The 14,327-nt window shown below is 35.1% G+C and overlaps 1 protein-coding gene across 1 annotated transcript in view; it reads right to left on the bottom strand.

Moving 5' to 3' along the window:
- Positions 1-14,327, bottom strand: part of LOC104032398 (formin-like) — a 145,436-nt gene that overhangs the window by 66,207 nt on the left and 64,902 nt on the right. Inside the window, exons 6-8 of the mRNA XM_075712627.1 lie at positions 11,516-11,603; positions 1,537-1,598; positions 670-758 (exon numbers count right to left, since the gene is read on the bottom strand). Coding sequence (XP_075568742.1) covers positions 670-758; positions 1,537-1,598; positions 11,516-11,603 — 239 coding nt within the window. The remainder of the gene's footprint in view (positions 1-669; positions 759-1,536; positions 1,599-11,515; positions 11,604-14,327) is intronic.

The raw sequence follows: 14,327 nt of genomic DNA, 5'->3' as shown, positions 1-14,327 counted from the left end.
AGTACAAAGGGAAAAGTAGCAAAGTAGCAGAAGACAAACACCACTGGTAGGCCAAAATCTGAAATCAAATGTATAGACTAAAATAAAACTCAGGATTACCATTCTGCTCACAGATTCTTGTGATTTTCACATTGCTCTAAGGTTTATTACAACAGAAGGAGCAATACTTAAGAAATTTTTCATCCTAACAGTTGTCACTGGCCACAACAGTCACAGGAGATGAACTGCGGAATCAGCCTTCTAGGTCTTCAATCAGCATGACCAGGGTGCACGTTGTGTCTTTGTCACAGGACTCACCAAAACCCCCTGCGTAGTTCTTTCAAAGAATCAACAACCAATCGGTCTGGCCCTGCTTTATGACACATTCATTTATCTCTGAAAGCTCTAAGGGAAGGATAAGCCTTTTACAAATGTGAGAATAGGAACAATTTTTTATTGATTCAAGGCTACATATTTTATCAGTTCTGGTGCTCCAAGTTGATGTAGTAAAATCTGTCATGTGTGAAAAAAGTTATGTGATAAAGGCAAAGTTTACATCACGCCTTGAAATACACAAAAAAGTTAAATTAGCTACCAAAATTATGTATCAAGACCCCTTTTAACACATCAGCAAAGGACTATACTATATAACTATAGAATATTAAAAAAAAAAAAAAAAAAAAATCTTACTGTTCTGGTTTATCCAGAAGCTTCAGTTCCTCCTCTTTTGAAGTCTGATAATATTGTTTGATTTTCTCCAGTTCATCCTTTTGTGCTCTCTGAGTGAATTAATATAAAGTAATTAATAACTAATTAATAACAAATTAATAAATTATTAATTTACCTGTTTGTCTGCAAGTAACAATTACATTTTTTACTGGGAAACACTTAGACTATGCAAAAGAGTGAGGCATAAAGATCCATGATAAATTCCTTCAGTACCTTGCAGTGCCATTTACTACCAACGGCCACAAAGCAGAGCATCCTTGAACAGCACAGTACTGCAAATATTGCTGTAGGATGCTTCACAGACTTTAGGTTGGAGAGGTAGCTCTGATAGCTCTACAGCCAAGTGTAAATGTATTCTTTCATGCAACTTCAGAGTCACACAGTTCATGAACGCTATATACTTAGTCTACAGAGCAACCTGGGTAAGGACAGTAATGCACTAGCTCAAGTTAACTGTTTTAGCCACTTATATCTTGAATGGGAAAAATTCAGCATGTGAGCACAAAATAGGCCTTAAGCAAGGCCAGTATTTTTCAGGCAGTCCAGGAAAGAACACTGCTAGATGCTATGCCCTTTCTTACATTTTAACCTGATTCCAAAGGCACTCCACCATTTTAAAGTTCTGACATTTAAGAACTAAGCCAGTAAGAGAAATAAGCATGTCAATAGATATTTTTTTATGTTACCTATTTTATTACTGTTAAATTCCCCAAGGACTTTTTCTATATAATGTCTGTAGTCTAAAATGACAACATAAAATAAAACTTTACTTATTCTGTGTCTGAAATACTATGGTGATTAACCACAGCTTTAACCTAGCTTACTTACATTTTCATATAGTGCTTCCAGAGTTTCCAGATCTACTACGGCGTCATCAACACACAGTATAGCTGTATAGAATACAATCACAAATTAGATGCTAGAAAACATGCTTAAGAGTTCAATTCTGTTTCCTGAGAAATGCACTAAAGAGATCTGACCTAGCTAAAGGACATAGAATCATAGAATCGTTTAGGTTGGAAAAGACCTTAAAGATCATCCAGTCCAACCATTAACCTACACTACCAAGTCCACACTAAACCAATCAAGGGTAGACTAGACTAAACCATGTCCCGAAGTGCGACATATTCGTACCCAGTTAGCATTTTATTATTTTCAGCATTTTATGTTCTGACTTCAAGTCACAGCACTCACACAAGAACTTACTATAAACTCTGTCTCAGGAGAATGGAGTTCTACTTTTCCTCTCCAGTATACCAGTCAAAGGTATGACCTGCCAGGTACTCAGCTGATTGCATAGCAGGCCAGGCAGGAGAACATGAGAACAACTGATACCAGACAATGAACAGCACAGATTTCATGGTAGCTTAGAAGGCTGGACAGGAAGGAATTGAGAGTTAGGGTATTTAGGTCTCTCTATGTGCAGGGGAGATCAGGGAGATATGAGAACAGGGAGATACGCTTATCTTGGGGCTAGCAATCTTGGGAAGTAGACAGGTAGACAAACTTGGAAGATTTGCAAGTTGCAAATTTGCAAGCACAAAAGATTGTGCTACAGAATTTTAAGGTATCTTCACAGAGCAGCTCACGTTTGAAGTACCTTTACCCACTAGAAAACTACCCACATGATGATTTCTAGATAAATACTTTTAAACATCACACAGAGACACCTAAAATATACTCTTCAATGATTAATTATGCCTAATTACCAACAATGAAAAGTCTCAAAATGTTTCCTATCTTAGTTCCAAATATTACTACATTTTGAATACATGGCATTAGGTATTTCCAATGTTGGCAAATCCCATTACAATTTAGGCAGTGTATTGGGACTCTTCTGAAAACTAAACAGGATTGGTTCACTGTGCTTTCTAATGCTCTCTAATGTTAGATTCCAGTAAGCCAAGAGGTGCACAATGGAACAGAAATAACTTTGGATATTTAATTTTTCTGAAGCCAGCATTTCATCAAGATTCATAATGGGACAGGGCATGATTTCTGAACTCCTGACTTATGTTTAAATGTTACTGGGAACATTAATCCCAAAAGAATCAAGCTTAAGGCCACTACCAGTTTTCCACATAACCAGTGACTCACCATTAGCTAGTACCTGATAACTTTTAATTTCGACTGTATTGTATTTCTTCAAAGGAAACGTGACTGCTTGTGAATTTAAAAGATTTTAAAAGCTCTTGCTGCATTTGCAATCCATGTTTGAAAGGGGCAAGGCACACACCTTTAAATAATTATTTAAAAGTAATAAGCTTTCGCCTGCTCTTCCACCTACCCCATGATTTTACATTGTGAAATTAACCAGCAGGGTAGTAAATTTTCTCTGTGGCAGGCTAATTAATTTTATTAAAAGGTCCAATGACATTTAGAATGCTTTAAAATTTTGCCTGTCAATTATGATTCCATCTGTTGACATTACACCTTGGTTAGAAGTAAAGAATTATACGGAAGAAGACAGTATCAGTGAAAAAAAGCAGTATCTCCAACTATTTTTGTCCTAATGGAAAGATTCAAAAAAAGCTCAAGAGTGTAACCAAATATAAAGCCCAAACAACCAAGCTTGACAAAATTATTTGTTTAAAGAAAAATCGTTAGGGATAGAATCTATGAGATCATCTGTTGGCTCTTGCAAGATGGTTCCATGAGTTGCATTATCTTCTATATTACCCAATGAAATTTCAAAAGAACCTAAGAGACTGCAAAATATATTGGAAAATTGGTTTCACAGTCCAATATATTTAATTGTTAAGATTTTAAAATATGCATATTGAGTTCAAAAACTTCCCCTTGTGGTTTCACTTTCATCCTATTTTGGAATATTCCAAAATCTGCTTACAAGGAGAAATGTATTTGTCCAGAGTTATCTAGAAAAGCAACTTATTACCTTAGGAGGTAATCTGAACTCATACGAGAAATTTTAAACATGTAACTAATAGTAGATTTTTTTAGGCACAGAACTACTACAATGAGAGGAAGTAGTTTGGAAAAAAGAACACTTTAATAAGAATATAGAGATTTGTACATCTAACTGGAATTTTCAGTCAGAGATTTGTCAGAAAAAAAGGCCCCAAAATCGCAAAGTAGTTTTTAATGCCATATTTTCTTAGCCATGTTTCTGTACTGAACATCAGTTCTAACAACTGTATCGAATACAAGTTGTTTTGAAGTGACATGATAAAGCAAAAAATGTTTGAGATTAAACTAATAAAATACAATCTGATAAATGAACGCATTTTTAACAGAATCAATAATAATCAGTGTTAAGAGACATTATTATGAATTGTTTTCTCTTTTGGACAAGTATGTGATTGTATAAAAGTACCAGGAAAATATTTTCTCATTTACTTGCTATACAGCCTGTCCTGGTATTAATGGCAATGACCATGCAGACAGGCTGCAGTTAAAAATCTAGCCATATTACTCAATTCAATGATTGTTGGACATCTTAGGATGTTAATGTATGTAGAGACACACTCCTAAAAAGTCACAAGTACTGCCAAAACCCACACAGACTCCTTTATGTCATCTTTATGTATTTTAATCTTTATCTTTGTCTTTATATCTTTCTTTCATTCAAACTGATCGAACTTAATGCCATAAACATTTGGAGCAGAAGACAAAACCAAAAACATGTAAAATTATGAAGATTGGCCCATTTTTTAAAAAAAGAAGCATTGATTTTGAAAAGCTGGAAGAAATCCCCAAATTCATAGGTGTCTTAGTGTTCATATTCTTAAAATACGGCATGTGCAATACGTTCACATTATGTTGTGTAAATTAACTTGAATTGGGGCAGCTGAAAAACCCCTATTACACTAGATCAAAGAAACTAATTATTTTAGTTTTTACTTAGAGTTACAAGGAACAGCTTCTTAATTTTTCTGTGAAAAACAAAACCCAATTTTAATCATATGTATATTAACATTATTAAAATGAATAAAAACCTTGATAAGTTTTTCAAAATGCTCTTCCTGATACAGTGAATTTAACTGATACTTTACTGCATTAAATCTCATTATATCAAGACTCACATAAGTGTAAGTAATATAGGTGAAGTATCATAAATCTACAAAAGAGGCTCCAAAACAATTAATAGCTATTACAATATCAATCATCAATGGTGGTTTTTACTTTTATCTTGCTTTCTAGTTAGCTGTCTTCCTTACACTGTCAGTTCAGTTAGAATATTTCACCTACACCTCACAATATGTCGAAAGGAAGTAGACTCATGCTGTGAAAAGCTGGTAATTTTATTGGGTTCCTCTACCTTTAAAAAATCTGTTACTTGGCCAAGTCTGGTTTCTGAGATCCTTTTTTGCAGGGAAATTGAGGCAAACATTTTTATGTGGCCTATGGTGTCTGCTCACAACAAGAAGAATTTATATACACAAGGATCATTAGTGCAGGGTTGCACCCATTAGGATATAATAACCGTCAGCTAGGACAAAAAACAGATCAGCATCATGCATTCAAACTAACAGGCACACATAAAAATACTTGCCAACTACATTTCACATAGTAAGAGTATTGCTTCGAATATAAACTTGTACCAAAGGTTTTTAACAGACTCACTTCTTAAAAATGAATCTAACTGTAAAAAACAGATTCCCCACTGCACAGATTTTTCACATACTCTCTTTTATCCCTTCAAAAATGTAAACCAAAGAAAAGCTGAGAATTTAATGCATACTGTGTGCAGTCTACATACAACTGTAGAACTTAGGTTAAATAAGAAAAAGATACTTCTCTTAACCAGCTTAAACACCAACAGTCTTAATGCTGACTCTGATATACAGCCTCACTCCTACTAAACACATTTTGGTTAAATCGGGATTTAAGTCCTGCTGACAGAGCTTCCATATACTCAGCAGTATCAAACCACTTAATGTGACAATTAAACTATGAAATATGAAGAAATCACCTTAACTGCTCCCTAACGATAAGACCGAAAAATGTTATTTAAATAAAAAGAGCTTGCCAAAGGTACATTTATTTGACCGGGAAGTACTTCATTGCTTTATGTAGTACATTCTGCTGAGTAAAGCTTGATTTCATGGGGACATGAAGCCCATCACTGGGAAATGTAAATTAAATTGTGACTGATCTAGTCAATTAGAAAATGACGATGGTTGTTAAATGCAAGTCCCTGCTTGGCCAAACTGCCTAAAATATCCAAATCACTCTGGTTTATGTTCTAGAACATAAATGTTATGTTCTAAACTTATTTAAAGGTTTTCTCCAGTGTTTAACTATCATGCAACACAAAAACCATGAAAATATACATTACAAAGAATTGTAATGGGCACAAGATAGGTTTACAAGACTAAGAAAGCTCAACTCCTGCAAGAAGTCATGAAGCAATGAGTCTGGCACTAATGTTAACCTACACACATCAGGCTGGATGCCAAAGGCAGATTCACAAAAACATATGTTGTAAATTTTCCACAACAAAGAAAATAGATTTTAAAGAAAATTGTTTCCCAAATTCTGAGATGAGTATGTAGCTATCTCTTCATGCATAGTATACAGTATAGATAGAATGCATACATGTAACATTCTGTGTAGGTGGAAAAGTCACACAACTTTGGAACAACAGTTTTTAAACCTTTATAATCTAATACTTCCATCCTGCAAAATATTTTAATTGAAACCCCAATAAAACTCTTTTCACATAAAGCAAGATATCTTTATCTAGAAGTATTTCCAAAATATAACAGAGAAAGGAACTGTGAAACTATTTGTGCTGCATGATATGGTTAAAACATAAATTGGGATCCAGAAATTCTGAGCACACTAAGGTCTGCAGATTAGAGTTGCTTTGGAATAGTTTGCTTTATACATATAAAACATAGTCTTTCAGATGCTAAGTGCCTGGTTACACTGTTCTCTAAAGTTTAAACGTGCCATAAAGTATAAATTGCACTATGACAATGCAACCTATTTATATAACTTCTATGGTCTCTCATTAGAGGAAGACCACACAGAAATCCCAGGATGATTAGAAACTTAATATAGAATTAGAATGATTATTGGAGTGATCATCAGTCTGGGTGAGTTAATCTGCTGTTCACATTCTTCCAATTATTTACTCCAATATCTTGACAACGGAGGGTAAATCACAAAGTTGGAGAAGACCAATCCAACACTTTTCAACTGGTTGACTGACATTGTACAATAGTATCATAACTGTGTTCTTTCTAGAAAGTTGGTCCCCTCCTCCAATGCCACGCAAAAAATTTTGACACAGAGCAGCATGATAGTTATTTGCATTGCTCACCATCAGAATATCATTACTGTGACACTATAATAAAAATATATATTCCACATTTGAGGAGCAACCAAAAAAAAAAAACCCAATAATAAACGCGAAACTACAAAAGCAGATGGCGTGACCTAATCCATTCCAATCCATTCCATCTAAGTGTGATCAAATACATTTCTCTAATATTTTCAAAGCTTAATGTGCCTCTGCATGGATAATTTACATTGCTGGTGAACACAAGAATGTTCCAAATGCACAATAAACATAGTAGGTCCCCATACATGCTATTACATGTTGGCCAGTGCTACTCTGATTTAATAAATGGAGTCTCAGACATTATATTTAATTGCTTAAAATCCAGAAAAGAAAAAAAAATACTAAATTAGCATTACAAATAGTCTCAATGCCAAGGATCAGCATTAAATTCTCCCCTTTGCTATATAGGCTAAGTTTTGTCAGCGTTGCAGTGCTACAGTGTTAAACTCTTGCCTTGGTAAATGTACTAGCAAAGCCATGCAGCTGTTCTGCATGGAGTATGTGGCACTTTACTGCCACTGAGAGTGCAATAAGCTATAAAGCGTGCATCTGGTGTGATCTGCTGCATCTCATAGATTTGGTCCCAGGGAAAATATACCGGCATGTGAGACCATCTAGTTAATGCATCCTGATGGGAATCATGGGTATTAGACAATGAACTATTTCCAGCAGTGTACAGAAGCAGAACTTCTGGTGCCCCAGAATTTTAGTGGTAAAATGCAGGTACTGTGGAGGTAGGGAGGGATTTGGAAGAATCACTCTTTTGGACATAGGCATCTACATTTTATCTACATGCCATTTTCTGTAACTAAAACTTTTTTTATCTGGGCTGCCCCACAATTTTGCCAGTCTACTCTTGAACAAAAATCTCAGTAGCTTATAGGAAGCCAGCACAGATTATGTACACTGCAGGAAAGAGTATTATTATGTGTTTTCCAGTACACTGCTATTGCTAGCTACTATATTGGGAACTGCCTGAGTGACTGGAATGTTGCCCTGAAAAAAGTTGGGACCAGTGCCCACAGAGGGTCTTTGCACACAGTTATAATCAGCATTTCCCATTAGAAACAGAACTGAAACACCTCACTGTGGAGTGAGTTGTAGTATTTCAATAGCAAAGCCACACAAGTAGTCTTGAGCCACAAGTTGTCTCTCAAGCTGTAATATTTCAGCTGAACAATGACAGGAAAAGTAAGACAGAAGTGCATTGATATGAAATGGACATTACTTCTCTAAGTGTGTAGTGTTAAAGCACGCTCCTTACCGAAGAGCTGATCTCCACTATTCCTCATCTCTTCTTTATAAAGTTTTTTAAAAAGGCAGAGAAGAGGCCTTGAAAATAATCTCAAACCTCTGCACAATTTTATTATTGCTATTTGATTTTTAAATATAAATACAGATCCTATATAGCATACCGAGACAGATTTTCTGTCTGCTCAGGAAATTAGTATTATTAATAGTGGTCTAATCAGAAACTGTATTACCCTCTTCAGTACCGGATTCACCAATAAAATTTGCTAGTGTTCTCAGAACATTACAGCACCTAGGATTTCTCCACCTCTCCCACCTACCAAAAAGCTATTAGGACAGGTGCAGCATGACAATGTTAACTTGCCCTCTGCGTCATATAATACCAACACTAGCCAAAATAATTATTCAGTTTTACATTGTCTTCTCCCTAGACTGTACTCAAATACAGAAAGAATTTAAACTTATCTGCAAAGGATGAACTTCACTCTCTCAAACAAACGTGTGGGAGATTCCCTTCCTGAAGTGTGGCAGCTGGCTCATTATCAAATGCAAACTGAAACATCTGGGTGCCAGATATGGTCACTTGCTTGTTTTGCACTGCTGAGCTATCTACAGAATATGCTGTGAAGCTATTTACTTTAATTTGAGAGGGTAATCCTATAGATGCAGAATTCTCACACTATTTTAAAGGAGCATATAATTTTTCTTGTGATTCCTCTTGTTTTGTCTTTCCACAATTTTGCATGCATCTGTATGCGTAGGGCCATGCATTTGAGGACAGTTTTTCTCTATCTGTATTTCTGTAACTGCTACTTAAGGTAGAGTAACTGGTACACTAGAGACATAGACAGTAAATTCATTTCTACATGGCTTTTCAACAAACATGGTGAGAAAAACTTGAAATAAAATTAGATATCCTTTTTTTTTTTCATTTCAACTTTCTTTTGCTTCAAGTTTCTTCATTCTCTGTTGCAAGCTGCCAAAGACCATTAACTTTTCTCTTCCCTGTCTTTCACATACTGAATTATGCAATGGAAACTGGCTTGAAAAAAGGGATGAATGCTTAATTTTTACGTTTCTTAGAGGTAGCTCTTTGTAACTTCACTTTTTAGAAAAAAAAAAAAAAAAGAACTTTGACATTCATTACCCAATGATCATATGCTTTTTTGGTTAGGTGTTGTCATGAGCTAGTTAGCTTATTACAACCTTTTTTCATCCAGTACATTGACTGTAGCAGTCTTCAAAGAATTTGTCTGCTGATAGGCAGGACTGCACACAGTTTTAAATTGAACAAAATACTAGGGGATAAACACACACTGAAAGAGAAACAAGCATAATTCTACTGTTCTCTTCATTGTAATATGCATTTCTAAAGATCCTCTCTACAGAACAGATGTTTTCTGTGACTGTGGTGAACTGTTTTTTCCCCCTAGATAGTCTCTGCACACAGATCTTGATTACAGTCACTCATAGTGCTTTGTAATATATTTAAAAAAAAACTTCCACTAACAGTCCTAGCTGTTTCCATAAGCAAGAGGCAGCATATCCTATTGCTGCCTTGAGCAACACATGTGGTGACAGGCCAGTCATTTGCTACCTCAGAACAGAGAGGGTGATGAGTTATAAACTTTCTTTCAGTGACAGCACTTGTTTTGGTATCTCTCTTCTACAAACACTCTAATTTTCATTAAACTTGTAGGACTACATTAGCTATGTCTACAACTGCAAGTAGCGTAGTCTTTAGAAATGGATTTGTAAACAGCAACAGCTGGTACTGAGGATACAGTGTTCACACCATACACATTTCAGGGAGTTTTAATTATATCTCATCTGATCCTGTGGAATTTAAAGCCTGCTATAGGTGGAGACTGCTGGCATGCTCCTAGAGCACATCATCTCATTTAATTTAATTCTGTAGGACTTTTGTGCACTCTGAGACTGCTCTGCATTGTTCTGCAATGCAAACACAGCAAAGGGGACAACTGGTAGGTTTGATTCAAAAGTGCACTGCTGATTCTAGCTAAAATGCTAGTGTATACATACCCAAACATTTGACTTATTCTTTTCTCTTAAATTTGTTATAAATTGGCCAGAGGGTTTCAAAAGCTATAGAAGTACAGCAAATGACTGAGAGAGAGAGAGAAAGAGATGTTCTATTTTAGTAGAACATCATGGCATGGAAAATAAAGTCATGAAAACATCTCTGAAGATACTTAAGAATACTACCCAGTTTTTATAATACAGCTGCTATCCTATCCTATACTGCTGTAATTCCTGCCAGCAAATTATTCAGACCTTTAGTAACAGCAGTTTTTTTCCATCTCATTCTGATACCTTTCACACAATACTGGCAGGCATAAAGTTATTCCTTCTTTTCGTTGTTTCCCTCCGTCCCAAGAGACATCTGTAAGCCCTTGTGCTTTTAAAGTGCTAGATGCTCAAAGGCTCTTCTGAAATTAATAATAATCAATGCCAGCAGCATCTCAACACCCTACCCAGTATTTGCATGTGATGGAGGAAAAACAATAGCAAAAAGGAGGCATCAACTTGAATTCTTCCAGCAGTTGTTTTAAATGGTGAATATTTTCCTTTTTTTAATGTGAAAAAGAAATAAACAATATCCTTAAACAATATCTTTTTAAATCCAGAGCATAAGCAGAATCTGAATTACCCCAGTGTTCTGAAAAATCTGTATTTCTCTACAGTTTTATTGGCAAACTCAGATAATTTCTACCAGTAATGGAATTTATACACTGAGTAGCCCTATGCTTTGAAAACTGCCATCCAGTAATCATCTTTCTGATTGCTACGTGGTAGCTGCATCAGTTTGGGATGTGCTTTTTGTACTGCTAATGAAGCAAAATTTAAACATTGAACAAATACCGACTGCATGTTTGAAGCCTAAAAGATTTATATGTAAGCCCTCCATTTAATTTTTGTCAGTGGAGGACTTGCTTAAATAAAAGGAGGGAACTGTAGGGGAGGAATGTGAAACAGTTTTGAGAAAACACTGTACTGAAAGTGACATGTGAACTGAAATAGTACAGAAAGAGTTGTACCTAAATTCAATTCTGATTATTTAGGTGAAACTTTTACATATACTGGAACATACCAGAAGAATGATTTTTCTGATACCTTAAAGAAGACTATATTCAAAGCACATTCTGTAATGTAAGAAATTCTCTGAAGGGGGCTATGAGAAAATATCCATGCAAATATGATACATTAAGTGTAAAAAACACTTACCTTGTTGAATATCCTTCATCTCCAGGTGCAAACTGGATATTAAAATTCCTACAGTTTGAGACCGTTTTCCATCCAACAATTTGATAATCTAGAAAGATGATGCAAAATGATATGAGATCAAAAGAACACTCTACAAAGGATTCATTGATGTTAATGACAGAAGGTAATTTGTGAATTGAATTCAGTGTGCCTCCAAACATCAAACGTTTTTATTAACTAAATGTGGTAGTAAGACCTTCAACTTATCTCTGTGCTCTGCACCTTAACAACTGGCTGATACATGTAAGCTTGAATTCTCACCACGTCTAGTAAAGAGCATCACCTCTTACTTGCAGGATGCTATTAAGAAAGAAAAAGGCACATCAAATATTTATTCTGGAATATACTTTTTCCTTAAGGTGATCAGGTCAGAACTATTTACGACACTCTGAGTACATCGCAAGTTCCTTCGTTTGTCTAGTTTATATTTCAGTGTGAACACATTTAAGTCTATCTTTTTGACAAAGGATCAATTCCCGACCAAGGTGAATTTGAGAATTGTCTTCTTATGACCTCTCAACACTATTTCTGGAACATGAGGGGCTACTGAAAGGATTTCTTTCACTCTTGTCTGAATGTACTTCTTCCACACCCTTGACACTTCAAAAGGATTTGAGGATTTTGTTCACATTTTGGGTAACAGACACTTACTAGTATAATATACTGACATTCAGACTGTAATCTTTTCAGATGTCCAGTGAGGGGAGAAGGAAAAAAAAGGGTGAGGGAAACCTTGAGGAAGTTATTTTGGCTGGTTGAAATTAGCGATACTGATGTGGATCAGTCCATAAATAAAGTCACGAAAAGTAAACCATCAGAATTTTAGAAGTGTAGTTCAGATGTTAGAAATGTCGAAACCAAACTTCCCACAATGTTTGGACTGTTGGTATTTGTGATTTTGATTTACGTCATAAGGAAGATACAATAGCAGCACATCACAAAATGCAATGCAGACAAGTTCTTCAAAAAAAGAAATGTTCAGATCCAAGTAGTTGGCTTACTTCATAGTGTTGACGAACAAATACTATTAAAAATTCTAATTCATATGTAAAATTAAAACTAATAGCTAAGTTTTCCCTAAATTTCTATTCCTAGTATCTGAACAATATTTAATCTATATGTATCAAAATTTAATTTTAATAGTTGGGTGACACTAATATTTATATATTTAATCACATTAAAAGCTTAAGTAATTGTTATCCCTTATCCTTGCAATATTCTTATAGATGCTCACATTACAGACAGTTAACTGACAAAATTTATACTAACTCATACAAATGTTTCTCACCTATGTTTTATGGGATTTAGGAATATTTAACTGTGCAACTGCTTAGTCATTCACCTATATGAAAGTAGATTTGCAGCTGAAAAATGCAGGACAAGGAGAAACGATAGTGACATTTTCACCTGAAAATGCAAAGTTAATTCTTATTTATAGGGTACTGAAACTGGATAATAGATGAACAAGTTGGAATACATGCTGCCTTCAACAAAGATCTGACAGATATTTTACGTCCCTGTTGTAGGGACTCAACATTTAAGGAACTCATGTTAAAGTAGATGTTGCATATTTTCTGCCAAAACTGGAAATAAAATCTATCCTGGGAGGTTTTTTCAGCCTATATATACAGCACATATGCTGGATATTAAGAAAGTAATACTATTCAAAGTGTTTTCTTCAAATGAGAAAGAATTCAGGCCCTTTATCTCCCAAGTACACAAGCAGACAAGATTATTTGGCTACAAGTTACCATAAATGAATACTCTGTAAGCATCACATCCTGTTGACTCTGATTTTTCAGCGCAAATGTAACTGCTCAGTTTATCATGGTCTTTTCTGAAGCTTTACATGAATTTGCTGAACTCCGCAGCACATTAACTTCTTACAGGGATAATTACAGGCTTGAGTAGTATGCAATTTGTATAGCATTCACTGACCTCTAAGTTGACCTTATTCAGGGGCAAATTCATAGGTTGTCATAAACCCCATTAGACATGCCTAGTTTGAGGCAAAACCTTTCCAGACTATAGCCGTTGCAGACGATATGACATTTGAAATCATTCTATTAAAGTATTTTTCAGTGCTAATATATTCTCCAGGTATGATCAAACTAGCTCACATTGCTAAGCAAGACTTCCTCCTTAAAAGATTAGTGAAAAAAATTTTAAAGACGACCCTGTATAGTTTTAAAAGCTAAACCAGAGATTCATGTTTTAAAATGGCCAACTAACTGTATGTTCACATGCATTTTAGACAAATGTACACATGGTCACAATTACCAGGCATCAAACTAGACTCAGACTACCTGAAATAGCTTCAACCAACTGAAATCTGTAACTGAAGGCTAATATTTTATTCATTAGAGAGCAAAAATGGAGCAAAAGACAACAGAATAGTTTAAATAGGGCATAAAACTACTCTAAAAACACAGTTGTAATGTTAAGTATTACATAGGACTTTTGTCATAGATTTTTAGAACTTGGAAGATTTTGCAACAAAAATATATAATCAGTAGTAAACCAGAGAACATGTTTTGAGAGATACTAATTTTGTCCTAAATTATGGTTATTCTGGGGAAGTCACTGACAGGGAATTGAATGCGTGTGTGAATTCCTAATGGAAAGGAGACACAAAAAAATCAGCACTTTTCCAGGTCATAAAAACCATAAGGCAAATAAAATGAAAGTTTGTAAAGACTGCGTTGAACTATTTAGTCTGTGCTTTTAAAAGACAAATCACTGATCACCTCTCAGCATATTGGGACTTGCTCGT

The sequence above is a fragment of the Pelecanus crispus genome, chromosome 6 (genome assembly GCF_030463565.1).
Source record: "Pelecanus crispus isolate bPelCri1 chromosome 6, bPelCri1.pri, whole genome shotgun sequence".
Lineage (NCBI taxonomy): Eukaryota > Metazoa > Chordata > Aves > Pelecaniformes > Pelecanidae > Pelecanus > Pelecanus crispus.
Note: the sequence above shows the minus strand (reverse complement) of the source record. Positions and strands in the feature narration are given on the sequence as shown.